The following is a 21,302-nucleotide window of genomic DNA, read 5'->3' as shown; positions in this document are numbered from 1 at the left end:
TTTTCCACTCCTGTCCTTATTCCTCAATATCTCCTTAGTGTGCTCAGTACTATCACCACCTTTTCCTCTGATGTTACTATAGTTGTGGTATTAACTATTTTTAATTGCTTGTTACCGGCTTCCATGGCAGGTTAGCATCCTCACAGCTGCTGCCGTTGTTAGCTCTCTTCCTAGTGATACCGAGGATCCATTCATACCATGGATGTGAGGGGGCATTGAGCTGCTTACATCCAAGTTCTGGAACCTGGACCTCAAACTTGCCAGCATCTGTGTCAACTACAAGAATGCAGGAAACTAAAGCTCTTAGTCAGCACCTTGGCCCCAAATGAACAAATTCCAATGCAGAAACACACACAAAAAATAATAAAAAGCAAAATGATTTCCCAAAAGGTAACCATTCCACAGTAAATGATTATAATGAAGTATAGGTGGAATTACAGAGAACTGAAAGAATAACTACAAAAATGGGGGAAAAAATCACCAGTGGATACAGATCAATACCTTGTGAGGACACGATAGGGAGCATGCCAAACAAGGAACTCAATGCTGGAGGTAAAAGTGCAACTCAATGGATAGATGGAATTCTGAATAAGCAAAACTCAAATTAAAACACTGCAAATTAAAAGGTCAGCAAGTTAAAAAAGAAATGAACCAATATACTGAATTGAAAGTCAGAACACCAAGGCTTCTAGGAAAGCAAACAAATTATGATATTCAGACATATAGCAATAAAAAGAATACAGTGTAAGGGAATGCACAGGCTTCTGGAATGAAATGAAAGAAGCAAAACTTGTGAGTTATGAGCACAGGAAAGGAGATAAAGCCTGAGCCAAACACTAGAAAACATGTTGAACAAAATAGTCACAGAAAATAGTCTATGTACTGGGAACAAGATGGACATCCGGTTGCAGAGGCCATTGGGATGCCTCACACACATGGCAGGAGACAAGTCTCTTTATATCACATTATAGCTACAGTACTAAGACTACAGAACAAAAAGTTAACAATGAAGGCTGCAGGAGAGATGCACCATTTCACAAATAAAAGCAAGCTCATCAGAACAGCAGTTTCTTCTGCCCAAGCACTGCAAGTCAAGAGGACTGGAAATTGTATACTTCAAGCGCTGAGGGAGCAGCGCTGTCAACCTAGACAGCTATACCTAACAAAGCCTTTCTTCAGAGTCAAAGGGAAATCCCACTCCATGATAAACACAGTGTAAATAAATAAATTAATTATTCTAGTGCTAGAGAAGACATTAATGTAAATTCTGTATATGAAAGAGGAAGATAAACACAAAAGAGAGCAAATGTTACTAAAAGGGGAATAATCAAATGAGGGCTACCAAAGGGACCGGTGTGAAGGGGAAGTGTGAAAGAGATGTGTATATGATGAGGTGAATGTGTGTGAAAATACCGTATGTAAATACTTATATACACGCATGAAAATACCACAAAGAAAACTATTATGTTGTACAAATAATATAGGTGCTGGAACAATCCACATGTAGAGAGATAATCTAATCAAAGGATAGTCCAAGGCACTGAATTGTAATAGAATGTGAAAACACCACTCCCATGCTGCAACCGACTTTTAAGGAGATGTTTGGTTGTCGTTGGCTAACACTCCGTCCTGATAGCCAAACAGTTCTAAAGATGAAGCAAAGAGTCAGGCTGGGGAAGTGTGCAAGACAGAAAAACACAGGTGGCCTCCAGGAAAGGAAGACGGCCTCTGAAACTAAGGCTGGCCTCCAACTTGTAGCCATCAGAAGCCAGGGCCCTCAGCCCTGCAGCTGCAGGAATGAGTTCTGCCAAGGGCTTTCACGAGCGCCAGAGTCTTTCCAGTAAAGCCTCTAGATGAGTTTGCAAACTCATTTTGACATTTGAAGGTTCATAAACTTTGAACAAAAACAGTCTGGGAAAGTTGTGGCTAAAGTCTTGGCTTGTATAAACTTGCATATATTTGTTTTTAGAATGAGAAATCAAAGTATCAATTACTACAAAATCCTCGGTCTAATTATGTAAGGATGCAATTAAAATACACCTTCCGTTCCCAGCTACATGGAGCTGTGAGGCCAGACTGAAATGTACTGAATGGATCGAGAAGGCAGATATGAAAATAATCCAAACGTCAGAGACAAAAATAATGGTACCTCAGGCCATACTTCTGAGTCTTTTTTTTATTCTAATAGTAGTTATTTTTATTTTTAAAAAGAAAATTAGAAATTTAAAAAAATTTAAAAAGAGAGGCTAGCTTCTAATGGAATCATGTGAAGCCAATTAAATATAATTTTAATTTCTGTCTTAATTTTTATATGTAAGTTGAGATATTTCGCACAAATACTCCTGTGAGTGTGAAGGAAAGTTAGGAGCAGCAGTCTGAGGAGCACGGCAACACTCCTCTCCCTTTTCTATCAAATTCTCACATTTAGCCATTCTAACCTTTCTAGGCTCTCCCTCTTCTGAGCACCGAGGGGACTCAGTGCTGATCTATGCTTTCTAACTCACATTTCCTAAGTCTCTACTACACAGGGAAGTGATCCAGACCTAACATTGAAAGTCACTGCTACTATTACTGTGCCACAAAAGAAATCAGAGATGACAAGGATAACTTGTCTTCTCCAAGAGTTTATCAAGCCACATGGACACTGGCTAAGACGGCTCGTAGCTCATGTGCTGGCACTTTCTATGTCACAGAAACAGGTATCTCCACTAAATACAAAGGACTGGCAATAAAATCCATGGAAAAATCATTTCAATACTTAATTTTAAAATTTAAACTCCAGCATAACAATATAATCTGTAAACAACGGGAACTTAAAGCTGCAGGAATTTCTAATCAGCTGGCCTGGTGATCCATTTAATGTCCCTAAACATCAAACATCAAGACTCTACTGGCTTTTAAACTACATGTCCTAACCAATTAATAGGCGCTAGAATCAATTTAATATGTACCAACTACCTTCCTGTTTAAGTAAAACAAAACCAAACAAACAAACAAAACAGAATAAAATCCAAACAGTATTATTTTATAGTAAGGGAACTTAGTCTTTTGTCTCCTGTGGGTGTACATATCGGGAATATTGAGTCTTGGAGAAAAGCATTATTTCTTACTGTGATCTTCTGTCCAAATTCTGGCAGAAAACAGATGATTTTCTCAAACTAGGCACTTAGAAGTTTTAACAAAGAAATAATTTACAAAGGTTTGCCAGAGATCACAGAAATTATCACGGGATAGTGTGCAGAATAGTGGTAAGCCCTTGCCATTGTCTAGGACCCAAGGACGTCCATGAACACAGATGATACATAGGGGACAAGCTGTGAATGAGTGACCTGACATGAACTATGTATGGCCTTTAAGAAAAGGACAGGCTCATCCCTGGTGACCTGGCAGGGAGGGGGAATCCTGACCTTTGTTATTCTGCTGGATCCTCTTCAATAGCTGACCCCAGTAAAAAGTCAAAGGACAAGGGTTCAGGCTGTCTAGCCCCTGTGCTGTAGCTAGGACTGGAGAAGGGTGGGGACCAGGCTTTCCAGGCACTGAGACTAGAGTCTGAAGGCCACCAAAACAGTTTATATATCTAGTAACTTTGTCTAGTAACTTTTGTTTCTGGATACCACTTTGCTTTTTCCTACATCTGTACTCAAATCTCAACCTCGAAGTAAAGCTCTAATGCAGTACCAAACAAAAACACACAAGACTGGCATTTTTATGAACCTATGATTTACAATCTCAGCCTGGCTCTCATAAACCCTTTACCTTCTCCCTTCCCCCAACACAGGGGGCTCCTTAAGGGCACCAACCACATCGTTCTTATCTACGAGCCTCCAGCCGCAGGGGTTACAGCTCAGGTGCACACACTGAAAGTCTTTGAATTCTGAGTGTGCAAAGCTCAGACTGCTTCCTTTCCAGGTCCACACATGCTGCCCTGACCACAAGCAAAGAACTCCACACTTCCTTTTGAGTATCAAATCTCATTTGCTCACCTCATCCCTTCTACCCAGCTCCACTCCCAAGGCCAGACCTGATTCAGTCTTCCCCCTCCCCCTTTTCCTTCTCTCTTCAGTGCCAGCTCCTTCCTCAAATCCAGAGCTATCAGTACAGAAAAGTAAGTCAAAGAGATCACCATCCACCACAGAAGGCTTGATTCCTCTTCAGCAGGTCGCAACAAAGGACACATGGCTGTGTACTGCCTGGCTTACTACTCCCTCAGACAAGCAACCTAAGAAAATGCCCCCTTCACTTCTACCTCTTCAAAAAAAAAAATTCCCACCTCTTCAGGAGGTAACACACTTGTACTCTCAGCACCCAGGAGGCTGAGGCAGGAAGACAGTCATGACTTCAAAGCCAGCCTGGGCTACAGTGACATGCCATCTCCAAAAGGAAAACAAATCCCAGCTCCCTGGAACAGAGGAGATGGCCTCCTGTGCTCTTCCCATTTTGTTCCCCTGCCCAAGTATTCATCATCTCTCCAAGTCCTTAGATTCCCAAAGCCAAAAATGCTCAGCTCCCTATTTCCTTTGCCCAAAGCCAAGTTCCCTCTGCTCACCTGCCTTCCAGCCCCTAAATCACACAGAGCACTCCTGGCTCTGGCCTTCCTTTCCATTACCTTTCCAGGGCTTGTACCAACCTATATCTCAAGCACAGAATATGTCTGTGTGAGCCAATGTTGTTCGCTCTTGCCTTCCCCAGCCCACCAAACTGACTTCTGGGTTGCTATGAATGGCTGTCACTGAGCATCTCCTACATGGAGGCCCGACAGAGGCCTCATGAGTACAAAGCCTTTATAGGGTACAGGTTGAAGAGATGACAGTTCTTTCCCTTCGTTCTAAAGGTAGGGATCCTGTAACTCTCCAGTCCTCAGCAGAAGCAGGCCAGCTCCCATTACTGTTTAGAGGTCACCATTTCTACAGTTCATGCTTCTATGAAAGAATAATGACAATAATATATCCGTCATATCAATATAAGCATCAGAAATCTATGGCTGGATTCCCTGCAGCCTTTCGTTCTCCAAACCATGCAATGAGGCAGCTCTGAGCATGGCTCCTCTCGTCTTGCCGAGAGATAAGCCAAGACTTGAAGGGACCCTTCTGTCAACACTAAGTTGGTCCCAGACCACCATGTGAGTTTAATACCCTCACCTGGAAGGAAAAATAAAAAGGAGCAACATTGGCTCTTCTTATCCGAACAATACTTGGCACTGAATCTGATAGGGACCAAATTGACAGTAAAACCTTTCTAACCCGCCTGTCTCTTGATACCCTGCAATTGCATCATAGCGCAATACAAAGTGAGAGTCCTGCAATCAGAAAGCTGGCTGAGCCCAGCAACAGGAGACAGACCTAATTTTAGCAACCCCCAAGACAGGGATATCAAGTCTGTTAAAGATAAACCCTCAAAACTGATGAAATTCAGCATCGTTCCAAAAAATCAACGTGAAATTAATCGATACAATGCTGAAAATCAAACATTGCTCAAATATGAGATTGCATTGCACCTGTGTTTGTGAAGAAAAATCATTATGATGTTGCTTCACTGGAAATCAGAACTGCAGAGCACTCAGTCTCAAAACTCTGAGGAGTGAGTCAACCTGTCAGAGTGTGAAGCTGTTATTTAAGACAATCAGTGCAACAGACATAATGGGCCAGTAAACGACTGCCTGCGGCAAATGTGGATATGATGAGGCATTTGAAGATAATCAAGAGAAAAGTTGCATTTAGACGTCAGAAAAAAATGCTACCACGTATAACAATTTCCAACTTATAAACACTGTGCTGACGACAAGGTCACCCTCACTTTTATGAAAGAAAGAAATGTAAAGATTGGTATAATTTAGTAAGGATTTTTTTAGTATCCACTCTATGCATCAGAAACTGTGCTAAATGTAGGGACAGGAAAATAAACAAGACACACTCCCTGTTCTCGTCTAGCCCACAAGAGAGCAAGAAGAACGAAAAGGCTACAGGCATATGCACAGCATGCCTAGCTACCCAACTATAGACACGCACAGGAGGTCCCTCAGACCCAGTACCCAGGCACAGCCAGTGTCCCCAGTAGAAGTGAGGTCTGCTACTACAAGGCCAAGCCTCAAGCCTCCAAGCATGTTTCCAGACACTGTGTTCACCGCTTGGCACCTGGTGGAGGCTCTGTGGGGAACTCTGGAAAGCAAAGCAGTAGCGGGTAGGGACTGTGTGAGCCGGCACCCATATCCTTTCACCCAGGAGGAGAATCCCTGGTGACATAACTTGCTCTGATTCTGAGATTTCTCATTTCTTAGCAGACCATAACTAATAATAAGTGTAATGGAAGAGGTACTTTAGTAAATTAAATCATAAATATGCTAAGTTCTACAAACTCAGACATGGGACAGCAAAGGGGAAAACAGCAGGAAGGGGTCCTAGAAAAGAAGAAGCTGGAGACACGCCCCATCCTTCAGGATAGTATTTATTGGGGGTTTTCACTGAAAAGTAGAGAGCCTTTGAATACTGCTCACAGAACTGCTGAGGTCATTAACTTGGTACAATAGAGTCCTCAGTGGAGAACGATTAGAGGGGTTAGGAGCGGCTAGAGATAGAGGGAAGGGTTAACGGTCTGTGGTTATTAACCACAGAAGAAATGTGAGATGGGGTGGTAGAGAAAGCAAATTCAAGGGACACGCTATAAAGGAGCATGGCAATCAGTTAACATGTGATATTCGATGAAAGAGCTTAATTCATCATGAAATGAAGGATTTCAAGGTCTCTGAAGAGTACAAGCAGGTAGACTGTGGAACCATGTGTAGAACAGCAGGATAAAGCAAAACGGCAGCGGGCAGATTCCTAGAGACGAGGATGGATTTCTACTGAATGTGGCACACACATCGAAGTCTAGAGGCAAGGAGGTGCTAGGTCTAAAATGACCTCAGCGCTAGAAGTGTATATTTGTGATGAGGTAAAGTAATGGTGTAAGTGAGACTGAGAACAACCTTTGTGGGCACCAGCATGCAAGAAGGTGCGTATCTATGAAGGCTAAACTAAATTTCCAAAATCCTAGACAATTAAGGTGGAGTCTGAAGGGGTGGAGCATCATCAATAGGAACTAAAAGTTACCTGAGTTTTAGTCACCAGGTCTTGATGGCCTTGTTGAGAATAGCTTAGCTAGGGCAAGTGTAAAAACCTATGTAATAAACCATGTGAGACACTCTTACCATGGATATTTAACTCATTTCTGTTTTCTAAAACATACCCTGACAGGGGGCTGGAGAGATGGCTCAGTGGTTAAGAGCACTGACTGCTCTTCCAAAGGTCCTGAGTTCAAGTCCCGGCAACCACATGGTGGCTCACAACTATCTGCCATGGGGTCTGATGTGGGTCTGAAGATAGCGACAATGTACTCATATATAATGAATGAATAAATCTTAGAAAGAAAAAAAATACCCTGACAAAATAACGTAAGGGATGAAGGGTTTATTCAGGTCCCAATATCAAGCTATAGACCGTCGTTGCAGGGGAAGCTAAGTGCAGAGAGCAAGGAATTAATGCCTGTGCACCTGTACTCAGCTCACTTTCTCTATGACTATACAGTCTAGGATACCTTCCAGACAATGGTGCCCACCTCCCCACTCGGAACAGTTCTTCCAACTTCGATTAACATAATCAAGATAATTCCCCACAGATATGCCCAAGGACTAAACTAGTCTACATAATCCTTCATTGAGTCTAACTCTTCACAGGTGACTCTATAATGTATCAAGTCCACTGCCAAAATGAAGCATCACAGTGCCACACTTTAAGCTCAAACAAGCAGTTTAGACTGATTAGATTGAGTAAAATATGATTAAAGTTCTAATATAGAAGAGTAACTGAAACCATTAAAATCCCTCAGGGCAGTCCCCAAGGTCTTTCACAACATGACCTAGTTAATGTTTGCAATAAACTTCTTCCATGGCCTTCCCTCAACTTTTCATAACTACTCAATCACTTTGTGGCCTCCTCCTCATCCTTCCAAGCATCTTCAATATCTTCCCTTCTGAAGACCATTCAACTATATTGTTCCTCAGCAAACAAATCTGGCTGCAAATTTGATAAAAGCAGAAAGACCAGTTGATCCTCACATCTCCATCACCATATAGCGTGGCCACAGTCTGGTAGAACATATATGCTAGTATTTAGCTCCTGATGCAATTCTCTCTTGATTTGAGGCTGGACCTATGGTTTGTTTTAATTAATGGAGTATAGAAGTAAGACTATATGGATGCTTCAGTACTTCTTAGAAGGGGGAACAAAACACTCACAGGAGGAAATATGGAGACAAAATGTGGAGCAGAGACTGAAGGAAAGGCCATCCAGAGACTGCACCACCTGGGGGATCCAGCCCATATACATACCAACCCAGACAATATTGAAGAAGCTAAGAAGTTCATGCTGGCAGGAGCCTGACAGCTGTCTCCTGAGAGGCTCTGCCAGAGCCTGACAAATACAGAGGTGGATGGTTGCAGCCAAACATTGGACTAAGAAGGGGGACACCCCAAGCTCCCAGGGACTAAACCACCAACCAAAGAGTACACATGAAGCAACCCATAGCTCCAGACGCATATGTAGAAGAGGATGGCCTTGTCCAGTATCAATGGGAGGAGGAGTAGCCCTTGGTCCTATGAAGGCTAGATACCCCAGTGTAGGGGAATGCCAGGGTGGGGAGGCAGGAGGGAGTAGGTGTGTGGGTGGGTGGGTGGGGGAGCAACCTCATGGAGGCAGGGGGTGGGGGAATCTGATGGGGCTTTCCAGAGGGGAAACCAGGAAAAGGGTTGAAATGTAAATAACCCCTTTCCAATATCCAATAAAAGAAAAAAGTAAGCAAGAATATGCCTATTGAAGCTTTATGAGTACCCTATTGCTTTCACCTATTGTTTTCTCTGCAGCCTTTAGTTGCTATTTTGCTATATAGATCATATGAAGAAACTTGTAAGAAAAATCGGGTACTAAAAAGAACTACATAGAAAAAAGAAGAAACTCTATGTGTAGCAAGAACCAAGGCCTAAGACATACACAGCCAGGCAGGTGATGCCGCCAGCTAGTCAGTCTACTTAGCCAAAGCATGTAAGTACATGAATGAAGACTCACTCCTAAATATCCAAGACCTAGAAAACAACCACACCAAAGCTTTATTATATGCTTGGTCCAAATTCTTACTCTACCAAGCTACGTTTTAGAGTATTTGGGCATTGGCAATAAAGGAGGAGGTAACCACAATGGATAACAATGGATACATGATAAAACAGAAATCAAACAGAATTTACAAACAGCTTGAATGTACCTCACATTCTTCTAGGAGACAGGAGGGTCAGCAGTGAATGAAATAAACAAGTGTTTTTTTATTTATTAAACTGAATATTCCATTGCAAGTGGATAGTATATTTGGTAAGTAGAGTGATAGAAAGGGATAAGGTTTTTTGTATAGACACAAAGGGAAAAAGGGGGGCTTGGAAGGGTTATAATTATGAATGAGAGAGTCAAGAAGGCCTTCAGGAGACATGTAAAATGGAAAGAATATGAAAGCAGACAAATATTTCAGAGAAAGCAGCACCTGAGGTGGCAGTCTGTCTAGAATGCTTGACAATATGTGAAAAGATCGGAGAAGCTGGGGCAGAGTAAGAACTGGATGGAGAGTAGAGGATGGAGATGGGCACGTACAAGAGTATGGCAGAGCCCACAGCATATCTATGTTCCGTGATTCACAAGGAGAACTTGGACTCCACATGTTGTCATGCACATACTTACGATTTATCAGTGAGGAATAAAGAGAAAAAAATAGCAAAAGAAAAGGTAAGAAGTCAGGAGGAGCCTGGGGCAAGCTGCAGAGATCCTCCAATGGAGATGACGTGTCGTCAGTAATGAGTTTCCACCACACACATATGAAGTGCTGCCTACCAATGACATTCGTTCCTCAAGGCTCTGTTGAGCTCGACATAAAGACACCCTCTGCTTAACATATATGAAAATTCCAGCACCCATACCCCACTTAGAAAACAAAGGCATTCTGCACAAGCTGTTTGATCATAATCTTAGGTAGTAAGCCATTTCCGGAGTGAATAGTCGGACCCCTCCACAAATCTAAGGGCCTAGCTGTAAGCCAAAGGACGGCTTTGCAAGCAAGTCTTCTGAGAATAGCAATCTCACACCTGCTGTGCTAGTGCATTTCTTCCGCATCGATATCCAGGTCACATGACACCTATAGGCTGAGAGACATGGAAGCCATTGGTGAGACTGGAATAAACCACGGCACAGTCTGATAAGATTATAAATGACCACCTTAGCTTATGAGTGAAGAGGGGGCTATAGTAGTGACAAGGCAAACAAAGAATAAGGGCGGAGCAATAGCTCAGCTGGTAAACTGCTTGCTGCACAAGCGGGAGAACATGAGTTTGATCTCCAGCAAACCATATACCATATATATACCATATATATAAATATACCATATATATATATACCATATATATAAAAGGTATATGCAGTGATATATGTTTGTGATACCAGTGCAGAAAGGGAAGCTCAGTGGTCAGCCAGCCTGCGTGAGCAGCAAGGTCCAGAGTCCAATAAGAGGCCTTATCTCAAAAGGTAAGATGGATGGATCCTGATGAAACACACACACACACACACACACACACACACACACACACACACACACACACACAGAGAGAGAGAGAGAGAGAGAGAGAGAGAGATTAAAATAAAAATATAAAGCGAGTATCAGTGTACTAAAAGAAAGATGGAGAAGAGAGGTCAGATTCTAAGTATTCTATGATGCCAGAATCAAAAGAACTTTCAGGTTGGCCACTTACAGGTAGGTTGCTAGAGGTCATTACAGAAAAGGAGCTATTGAGGAAGACAATTCCTGACTGGCATAGCTGGAATGATGGCATGGCCCTTTAAGAACTGGGTCAGGCTATGCGAGAGATGAACATGATCAGGGAATCAGGAATTCAGCCTGTGGTGTGCATTCAGTGTGTGATGTCACTCAACATCCACGTGAAAAACATCGAAGAGGCAGACAGAGGCTGAGGCGGGAGCCATGTGACTGGAAGATCTTGTCATGGGATAAACAGAGAGGAGAAGTTGTTCTAGCTCAGTCCTATAGCAAACTAAGGTTAACAGGGAAGAGAGGGTGTAGACCAAGAGATTGAGACTAGCCAATACCTACTAAGAATAGCTATAGGAGTATTCAGTGCAGGGAAGTTCTAACTTTTAGTGAAAACGATCCAGATGTTTTGTTCATTACTTCTTAGTGCCCCAGGATTATCTGTTACATGAAATAAAGAATGCAGGTCTTCATCCAAAAGCAAATGAAGATCGTTCCTAAGGATATAATTCTCATCAGAATGAGGCAGCAACATCTGTAAGGCCAGCAAGGTTTAGACACTTGCCTTCTGAGCTATAGACGGTGTCTTCAAACCTTAGCTGTCTGCTGGGTTATGCCACATGAGGCCATTGAATACTGATTGAAATGTAAAATTCTGTTTACTGGTTCCACTAGCTACATTGTAAATATCTTATAATCATATGGCCCTAGAAAACCCCATTAGACACAAATATACAACATTCACAACCCCCAAATTTTCTACTGAACCACCCTGCTTTAGACTTTCCAAAGGAAGCCTGAAGCTCTGATTACCAACAGATTTCAGAGACATTAACTATCAATCCCTTTGGAAAACAGTCTCATAAAAATCTGATATTACCATTTGCCCAAGTTCCTCACAGGGGATCTATGGCACAAAAAGCCTGGGAATGAATATTTCACTGATTAATTTAAGCCTTCTGAGCTCAGCACTGGATGTTTCAAATTGGGTTTGTAGATCTCTCTCTCTCTCTCTCTCTCTCTCTCTCTCTCTCTCTCCCCCCCTCCCTCCTTCCCTCTCTCTCTCTCTCTCTCTCTCTCTCTCTCTCTCTCTCTCTCTCTCTCTCTCACACACACACACACACACACACACACACAGTGATTAGATGAGCACTTACGAAGTTAAGTGGTGGGTCAGAGCCCAGCTAACAAGCCATATGAGAAAGTCTCTGGATTAAACACACTAGGGTGTGTGTGTGTGTGTGTGTGTGTGTGTGTGTGTGTGTGTGTGTGTGTGTGTGTATGCATGCGCGCACACGTGCGTGCACATGCGTGCATGCTGAGATACTGAGGGACATCAGGGATAGAGAAAGATGAGGAAGAAAGACGTTAAGGATGAGAAGGCCCATAGGCAAAACCCCACATGCCTCAGTTGGATACCTGGTGCCTACATGATGGAAGGAGAAAACCAATTCCCGGACGTGGTTTTCTGACTTCCACACATATACAGTGGTACATGTGCACCCATGCATATACATATGCATACATATACATGTGTGGGCATACAATAAATTAAAATATACTGCAAAGTTTTAAATAAAAACAAATATTTAAGCATGATAATAACAACTGAGCCTTACAATTGGCTAAGTGGAAAGGGAACCTGGAGCATTAGTAATTCCTTCTAAAGAGAACAGGGGTATCTGGTTGCTAACTGGTGACTGCCCAATGAGAAAGCAAAGCCCAGTGTTGTCAGCATCTCTATTGGATTGCTCTAAGAGAAGACAGAAATCTGGAATTGCCCATGAAATCTCAAAACTCTTACACCATAAGAAAATATAGCCCTAAGAGGAACTTCATAGACATCCCCCCGCCCAGCCCAGTTTGCAGTCCATTGTCACAGCAATGGCAGGACCCAAACTCACTTAGAGCATGTGCCTTGCTGATGATGAGACCGCCTCTCTGGGTGCTGTAAAGAATATCACATACCCACATATCAGAGAGGTAGAGAACCAAACAGAAGGTAGAAGCCACAAGTAAATCAGACCCTGCAAATTAGAAAATGCTTTACAAATTCAGGCTAAGATTAACCTGTTTATCCAAGAAACCTAAGACCAATTCAGACAAAAAGGCATCAAAGGCAAAAAAAAAAGTTCAGAAATTCAAGAGTTCTAGCTATTCCTCTAAGCTGGTCACACAATATTTCTGTAGATCTTGTGATTGTATAAATTCACTTAGATCCTGATGCCTCAATTAATCAGAGGATGGAATTAGTCTTATCTAACTTTCTAGTTCTGGGAAAATGTTAACTTGGAGAACAAATTATTCAAGATGTCTAAATACAGAAAAACTTTTTGAAAAGCCTGTTAAAGTTACCTAGACTTATAAGGGTTGCTCATACATACAGTGAGATATATACATCAGCTTTAAAAAAACACCCTCCCATCATGCCCACTATCCAACTGACTATTTAATCCCACTGCTCACAACGCTTTTCTACAGTCTTACAGTCTTTTATTCACTTCAACTCATCCATCTCACCAAGTACATGCATACATATTCACCTTAATAACAAGCGACTTCTAGGAGAAGAATTTGTTCTGGGTGAAAATAGAAGGAAAGGTGCCTTGCTATAATTAAAGGTTATCTACAGACATCTATAACACAGTGTCTTAAGTTCACCAGTTCCAAGAGATTAGTGAGAGATTAGTCTAGGCATTGGGGTGCTCTTCATAATACCTGGGCCCAAGGTCCACACAGCATTCAACTGATTAAAATCTTGGAAAAAGAAATTCAGATACCTGTCTTGTTTTAAATGCTAAATGTAAAAGTCAGTGTGATATTCAACCAGGGTTGACAGCCCTACAGGTTACAGTTCAATTATCCATTCACCTGTGACATGTAATTTTGATGATAAATTTAACTAATTACTCACTGACTCACACCTTGACTGCTTAAGGAGACAATCACCTCTACAAACTACTTCACTAAATTGGATTTAGTGCCCAAGACACTGATAGAGTACCAGGATCCAAAGATAAGCCATCCCATAATTCTATCCCCTCTATCAATTTCCCCTTCAGAGTGGGAGTCACCCAATAGGGATAGGAGACTCAAGGCTCTGAGTTCGGAGCATAATTAAAGCCTTCCCCAAAGCTCCTCCTGTTCTTTCAGCATCTCACCTACTTCTGGCCTTATCTCATGTTGACTCAGCTGGTTCCAGCATACCACAAATTCCAGCTTGCTTTGGTGTCCCTTCTGTAATGCTGGGTACAACATCTAGAAGGGCCTCCTTGGGCTCCACTCACCCTTCGGCCCTTAGAAACTACAACTTCCATCCTGTCATGAAGCCTATCCCTGGCCTAGATTATTCAGAACTCGGGAAGAAACATTGGTGTTCCCACCAGGTTTCCCTTCCATGGCCTCTTCCTCCGGCTGGATCTGTAAAAGCTCTTGCCCATTTTGTGTTTGTCATTAGGCCGAGGAACATCTTCCGCAGATGCTCTGCAACCTCAGTAGGATTTGCTTCAGAAATAGAACGTCTCCCTATAGGGAGCACGTGTTCCAGAAAAGAATCAATGAAGAGGAATGTGAACACTGCACTGCAGCTAGGGGTGTGTCTCAGAGGTAGAGCACGCTATTAACATGCGTGAAACCCTGGGTCCCGTGCTCTATAAGAAAAACAAAATTCTTGATGCCTTGTTATAGCAGCTAACTAAAAGAAATCTCATAGAAACAAACTGGAAAAGGTGAGTACACAGTAAGACAGGAGGCTATGTGGGTTAATGGCTTAGAGTAAGAACCAAGAAATATAGCCCCTGGGTTCAAGCGCAACTCCACAGTTCACTAGCACTCTCTATGCCATTTGTGTCTATTGGGAAAATAGGGAAGTGTAGCCCTTGATATTGAGGTAAGAAGTCACACAACATATAGAAAGCTACTAGCACAGTGCATGGAGTAATCATGGTATGTACTCAGTAGCTGTCATCATTATTGGAACAGGGCTTAAGCAATGCTATCCAGAAAAATAAAATGAGCCCTTTAAATCTCTCCTTCTGGCTTACAGAAAGTGAATCCATCACAAATTGTTATACAGTTGTATTTTGATATCACTGTTCTTTCTCCCCTATTTTTTTTTAATCCAATGGATAAATGCATGGAATTTTTCAGTGTTTCTTGACATTTCAAGTTATACTTTGACCACTAATTATTAGCTATGCTTTATTCTTATATTATTCCTTAAAATGAAAGAAGAATATTTAGAGGAGAGAAAAACATCATTTTCCACGTAAATTGAAATTTTAAAACTCAAAAATGAGAAAGAGATTTCATAAGCTTTGGGTGACCTTTAAATGTCACATTTACTAATATATAAATGCAAACACAGAAAAAATGTAATATCCCAAAATAGCAGTAACCTGTAATCGAAGTAAATGCATTGAGTTCTATGATACAAGTTACGCTTCGAGTTCAGAGTAGTGATGGCTTTTTAACACTTTTTAAGGTCTAACTACAATCCATTAAAGATCAGTGGCTATTTTTTAATGATTATTTATATGCTTGTAGATTACCTCTGTACAACACATTTCTACACTTACGGTAAATTTCTCAATGTATAAGATTTGAGGACATACATGATTGCTAATGAGTTAAAAGGTAAATTTATCATCTCAGTAAACACTTCTTCCATGAAATCTACTTTAATAATTTGTGTAGATTACATTGTCACTGCTAACCTTAATCGATTTCCATACGTCAATGAAATATGATTTCAAAGGTAACTGTTTATTTGGTCAAATCCCAACTTTTAACTGAACCGCACGAAATAAATAGTACACCGATATAGCAATAGGAGAAAACAAAGCTAAACAAAACCCTTGTTGGGTCAGATCCGTACCTCAATTTATGTGCATCTTAAATCTTTCCCTACTTCAACATCATGAAGAACACGATCTAAGGAGTAACTCTCTCTAACCGCCAATTCTTGACTATCAAAGGTCTTTTTTCTCTACACTAACTCTTAAGTGATGTATAGAAATTAAAGGTATTCCTTAAACCTCTAAATTAAATACTTTGGGGGTGGCAAAACGACTCAGTGGGTAATGGTTCTTGCCACCAAGCTCTTCATCCACATGGCACCAAGCTGGGCAAGTCACTCTCTGACCTCCACGTATGTACCGCAGTATATGTGCAACCTCCATACACATATTAAATGAGTATATGTGATGTAAAATTTTAAACTATGTTCTTGGAAAAAGAAAAGTGAATTCTATGCTTTGGATAACATATGTGACATTAAAATTACAGTTTTTCTTGGCAACCAACAGATTGGGAAAGGATCTTTACTAATCCTACATCTGATAGAGGGCTAAAATCCAAAATATACAAAGAACTCAAGAAGTTAGACTCCAGAAAGCCAAATAAGCCTATTAAAAATGGGGTACGGAGCTAAACAAAGAATTCTCAGCAGAGGAATATCGAATGGCTGAGAAGCAGCTAAAGAAATGTCCAACATCCTTAGTCATCAGGGAAATGCAAATCTAAACAACCCTGAGATTCCACCTCACACCAGTCAGAATGGCTAAGATCAAAAACTCAGGTGACAGCAAATGCTGGCGAGGATGTGGAGAAAGAGGAACACTCCTCCATTGTTGGTGGGGTTGCAGACTGGTACAGCCATTCTGGAAATCAGTCTGGAGGTTCCTCAGAAAATTGGACATTCTACTACCTAAAGACACAGCTAGACCTCTCCTGGGCATATACCCAAAACATACTCCAACATACAACAAAGACACATGCTACACTATGTTCATAGCAGCCTTATTTATAATAGCCAGAAGCGGGACAGAACCCAGATGCCCTCAACAGAGGAATGGATACAGAAAATGTAGTACATCTACACAATGGAGTACTACTCAGCTATCAAAAACAATGACTTCATGAAATTTATAGGTAAATGGATGGAACTAGAAAATATCATCCTGAGTGAGGAAACCCAGTCACAGAAGAACACACATGGGTATGCACTCACTGATAAGTGGGTATTAGCCCAAAAGCTCGAATTACCCAAGATACAATACACAGATCACATGAGGATCAAGAAGAAGGACGACCAAAGTGTGAATGTTTCACTCCTTCTTAAAAGGCAGAACAGGGGCTGGGGATTTAGCTCAGTGGTAGAGCGCTTACCTAGGAAGCGCAAGGCCCTGGGTTCGGTCCCCAGCTCCGAAAAAAAGAACCAAAAAATAAAACAAAAGATAAAAGGCAGAACAAAAATATTCATAGGAGGGTATATGGAGGCAAAGTTTGGAGCAGAGACTGAAGGAATGGCCATTCAAAGCCTGCCCCACATGGGTATACAGCCCATATATATACAACCACCAAAACTAGATAAGATTGATGAAGCTAAGAAGTGCGTGCTGACAGGAGCCTGATATAGACGTCTCCTGAGAGGCACAGCCAGAACATGTCAAATACAGAGGCGAATGCTAGCAGCAAACCATTGAACTGAGAACAAGATCCCCGTTGCAGGAATTAGAGAAAGGATTGAAAGAGCTGAAGGGGCTTGCAACCCCATAAGAACAACAATGCCAACCAACCAGAGCTTCCAGGAACTAAACCACTACCCAAAGACTATACATGGACTGACCCAGGGCTCCAACTGCATATGTAGCAGAGGATGTCCTTGCTGGGCACCAATGCAAGAAGTCTGGTCCTGTCAAGGCTGGACCCCCCCAGTGCGGAAGAATGTCGGGGAAGGGGTGTGAAGGGTAGGGTGGTTGGGGAGGGGAACACCCTTATAGACGAAGGGGAGGAGGAGGGGATGGGGGCTTATGTCCGAGGAACCGAAAAAGGTAATAACATTTGAAATGTAAATTTTAAAAAATCCAATAAAAAATTACAGTTTTTCATCTCGAGATTGGACCGACTTCTTGACTATAGTTTACAATAATCATTATGCGAACAAGTTGGTGGCTTATCTGTTCGAGGGGAAGTTGAGTTGAAGCATACCAAACAGGCCATGTAAGAACTGAAACAAGTCTAAAGGCGCTTTCCTGAGCATTCATTTAGAGGTTCCATAAAAGAAAGCAGAACTCACACAAGTCACCCAGACACCTGACAAGAGTGCTGGAGTCCTGCCATTTGTTTTGTATGCTAGCTTTTGACTTTTACCTATGTCTAACTTGAGCAAAACAGTGGGTCATCCTCATTTTGGGAGTAACCCAGAACCCAATTCAACTATTCTCATTGGCTATGACTCACAGAAACTGTGGCATGCAACTGAAAACACCCCAGGGCACTAGCTCTTATAAGAGTAGCATCCCCACAGGACCTCCTCCTGCCCAGGTCACTGGGAGACCTCCCATCAAGCTAAGAACTCTAAAAGCGCCAATAGCTATAACTTTGGAGGTGTTTCTTGAGCCAATCAATGCTCTAACTCCAAGGAGCCTCCTTAGGGCGGGACTTAGAGGGTCAGAAATCACACTTCAGGTGAGCAGTACGGGTAACATCACAGTGTCCTCTCAAGTAGGTTCTGGAGCCCTGCTACTCAAACACCTGGGGCTACCTTACAGAACAGACTGGGTGTGTGAACTTCGGAGTAGGCGTAAGGACCCCTCAAGTGAGCGGGATGCCGCCATTTCTTCTCATGACTCTCAATGGCAAGACAGGGCTACTTGGGTCCCTGAAATTAGCAGCCTGCAAAACTTGTGGCTGCAGGCAGCGCTCAGCAGCCGCTGGGAGTGATCTGAACCCCATAAAAAAAGCGCCACCTGGTCCAGGGCGCCCGGCAGGTGCGTGGCCTAGGACACTTATAAAGTGAGCCCCCCGGGCAGTCGCGCCCTATGCTCGCCCCCTGCCGCGTCCCTTACCTGGTCCCGGGTCTTCAGGTACCGCTGCAGCGCCTGCTGGGTGAGCTCGCTGACGCGCAGCTGGCCGTCCTTGCAGGGCACCACGATGCCGGTCCTCCCGAAGCACACTGTCACTTTCATCCTGGCCCCCGGCTCCCGCGCGGGGCCGGGCCGAACAGGTGCCTGCCCCCCGGGCGCAGCCCCTCAGTCCGGGGACCTGAGGCGGATACGACGCTGTCTGGCGCGTGCCTCCGGGGCCCGGACCCACGGCTGCTCCCCTGCAGCCCCACGGGAGGCCGAGGGCGGGAACACGGGCGCGGAGACGCGGGGACGCGGAGGGTCGGCCGGGTGCAGTCAGAGGCTCCACGCGCCAAAGTGAAACTGCGGGCGCGGCCCGGCCCGGCCCTGCCTCTGGCGGTGGCCCTGGCGACTGTGGCAGGGCCGGCCCCAGGCCCCGGGCTGGAGTGGGCGGCGGCGGCGGCGCGCGGGGCCGGAGTTGGGAGGAAACTTTTGCGCCGGCTCCCAACTCCTCCGACGCGCGCGGCGCTCTGGGCTCCCTCGGTCCGCGGGCCAGCCTGGGCCCGGCTCTTAAAGGGGCCGCGGCGCTCGCTGGCCACAGAAAGCTCCAAGGTGTTGCCCCGGGCCACCGGGGTTGCCTCGTGTAACTAGACCTTGGGTAGCCTGTAACCAGCACTTGGTTCTGTCTCTCCTTCACACCTACAGGGAGCTCCGGGAATTGTAACGGGATCTGGGAGCTACCACAGGGGAATTGAAACCGGATCTCATAAAGCACACTTGGAATAGATCGGAAACTGGCTGAGCAACTCCCTTAAAATGAGAGCTGGAGCAAGGTTCAAGGGAAGCTCCAGAGCAGGTGCTTTTTGCCACACCTTCTAAAATATCCTTAGTACTGAGGAATTGAAAGGTGGGACTGACCAAGGGCAGAACTTTTGCAGCTCCCTCTGGAGCCACAAGAGAACTAGCTTAGCTGAGGGAGCTTAAAGACCACTGTGCAGGTGCCAAGTGTTCCAGCAAAGATCACACCCAAAGTCCAAATATAATTGGGTGTAAAAGTTTACACTTTTCCTTTTGAAGGGGGACTCCCCTTTGTGTATCTGACGAAGAAAAGAACACCCTTGAGTCATGATTTCGCAGGTTCATATGCTTGAACAATTGAACACAAGGTACGGGGAGAAGTTCTGGCCAACAAGTACCATCTGTATCCTTAATTCCTAAGTAAACAGCTCCTTTGAGCTGGAAGATACTTTTCCCCCTACCTTGGGCAGAAAGAATGGCGCTTGGCCTGCTGGGTGTGGTTCAGTTTAGAATTTTCCCCTACAGGCATGGATTTGATCTTCAGCGCTTAAAGATTCAAAATTCAAACAGACTGGTCATGGAGCTCGTTGTGGTGCAGAGAGCACAGGTCCTCCTGTTTACGTCTCTAGTGGCTCCGGGCAGTTTTATAGCAATTTAGTGTAGCCAATAAGATCCACTTCCTCCCAGAGTTTCTCCTATGTCAACTTAAATTGAACTTGAGTTGCTTGAGATGGTTTGGTCTTAAATTATGGATTTGGAAGTTCTGATCGATTTAAAGCTCATTTATACATTTACTATACATTGATTATGTTCCTGGCAAGCACCTTATTCAATGTCAGTGGCCCTAAAGAGGGCCGCGTAAACTGAGTCAACTTGGAGAAAATACGCAGTAGAAAGTCCAGTTTGGTCGCAAATCTAACTGATTTGGTAAGCCAAAGACAGAACCATTTTTGTCATAAAACCAAACAAAGAATTCACTGAGCAACCCTCTGAGGCAATATTGGAGGCAGGATCACAAATTGTATCTTCAAGAACTACTATCTCCAACTATCAACGACACTGCTAATGGTGTCTTTATTGGCTGTGAAGTGGGCTCACAGGTGTTTCTCTGCTGTGTCTTCCACAAGAAACAGTCAAAACCCAGCACATGCAAATGCCAGGTATTAATGAGTGAGCCTCACAGTATACTGAGAAGATTCTCAGCTGAGATACAAGCACATGCTGCTTCCTCCACACTCCCCTGTCCTTCGGTGTGTTCCCAAACTGATCTTCCACTCCACATGACCAGAGTTTGTTCTCTTCACATTCTTCGCAGCCTACTATAAGTTCTCCCCTGGTACCCAGAGCCTTCAACTTCCTGGCTTTGAGATTCCCCAAGTCAGCTATGAAGAACACACAGGCTTACCCTGCCCCACTCACAGTTCAGAAGCAGGTCTAATGGAATGCAGCAGAGTCCATGCCTGGGTTAGATAAAGGAAGCCTGCAGCTACACTTGGATTCGAGCAGTGCATCCTGTACACTGTCATGACCCCACACCAGTAACTGGGAATAGTGCTTAGTGATTATATTTCATGTTTATTAAATAACCATGTTTAATTTGCTTTTCAGCCTCATAACAGCACACATAGAAACAATTCATCATGCATTAAGAAGAGTAACACAGTCACCCATGCTCTTCAAACACCTAAATCAATATGTCATGCCCTGTGGTGCCTCCTACACAGAAGATAATAAATAATTTTCCTTCATTGAGTAATGATAGAGGAGTCTAGACCTGGGTTCCATTTGCTTGTTTTTGCCTGCTGGATAGATTAACATTCCCTGTAC

At 43.4% G+C, this 21,302-nt stretch overlaps 1 protein-coding gene across 1 annotated transcript in view; it reads right to left on the bottom strand.

Annotated features, from left to right (window-relative positions):
- The window catches only part of Pard3b (par-3 family cell polarity regulator beta), a 1,028,371-nt gene extending 1,009,162 nt beyond the window's left edge, over positions 1 to 19,209 (bottom strand). Inside the window, 1 exon segment of the mRNA NM_001191808.3 lies at positions 18,681 to 19,209. Within this exon segment, the coding sequence (NP_001178737.1) occupies positions 18,681 to 18,800 (120 nt within the window). The 5' untranslated portion in view covers positions 18,801 to 19,209.
- Positions 19,210 to 21,302: the final 2,093 nt, after the last annotated feature.

The sequence above is a fragment of the Rattus norvegicus genome, chromosome 9, assembly GCF_021556685.1.
Source record: "Rattus norvegicus strain SHRSP/BbbUtx chromosome 9, alternate assembly SHRSP_T2T, whole genome shotgun sequence".
NCBI classification, from domain to species: Eukaryota; Metazoa; Chordata; class Mammalia; order Rodentia; family Muridae; genus Rattus; species Rattus norvegicus.
This window is presented reverse-complemented; position numbering and strand designations above follow the sequence as displayed.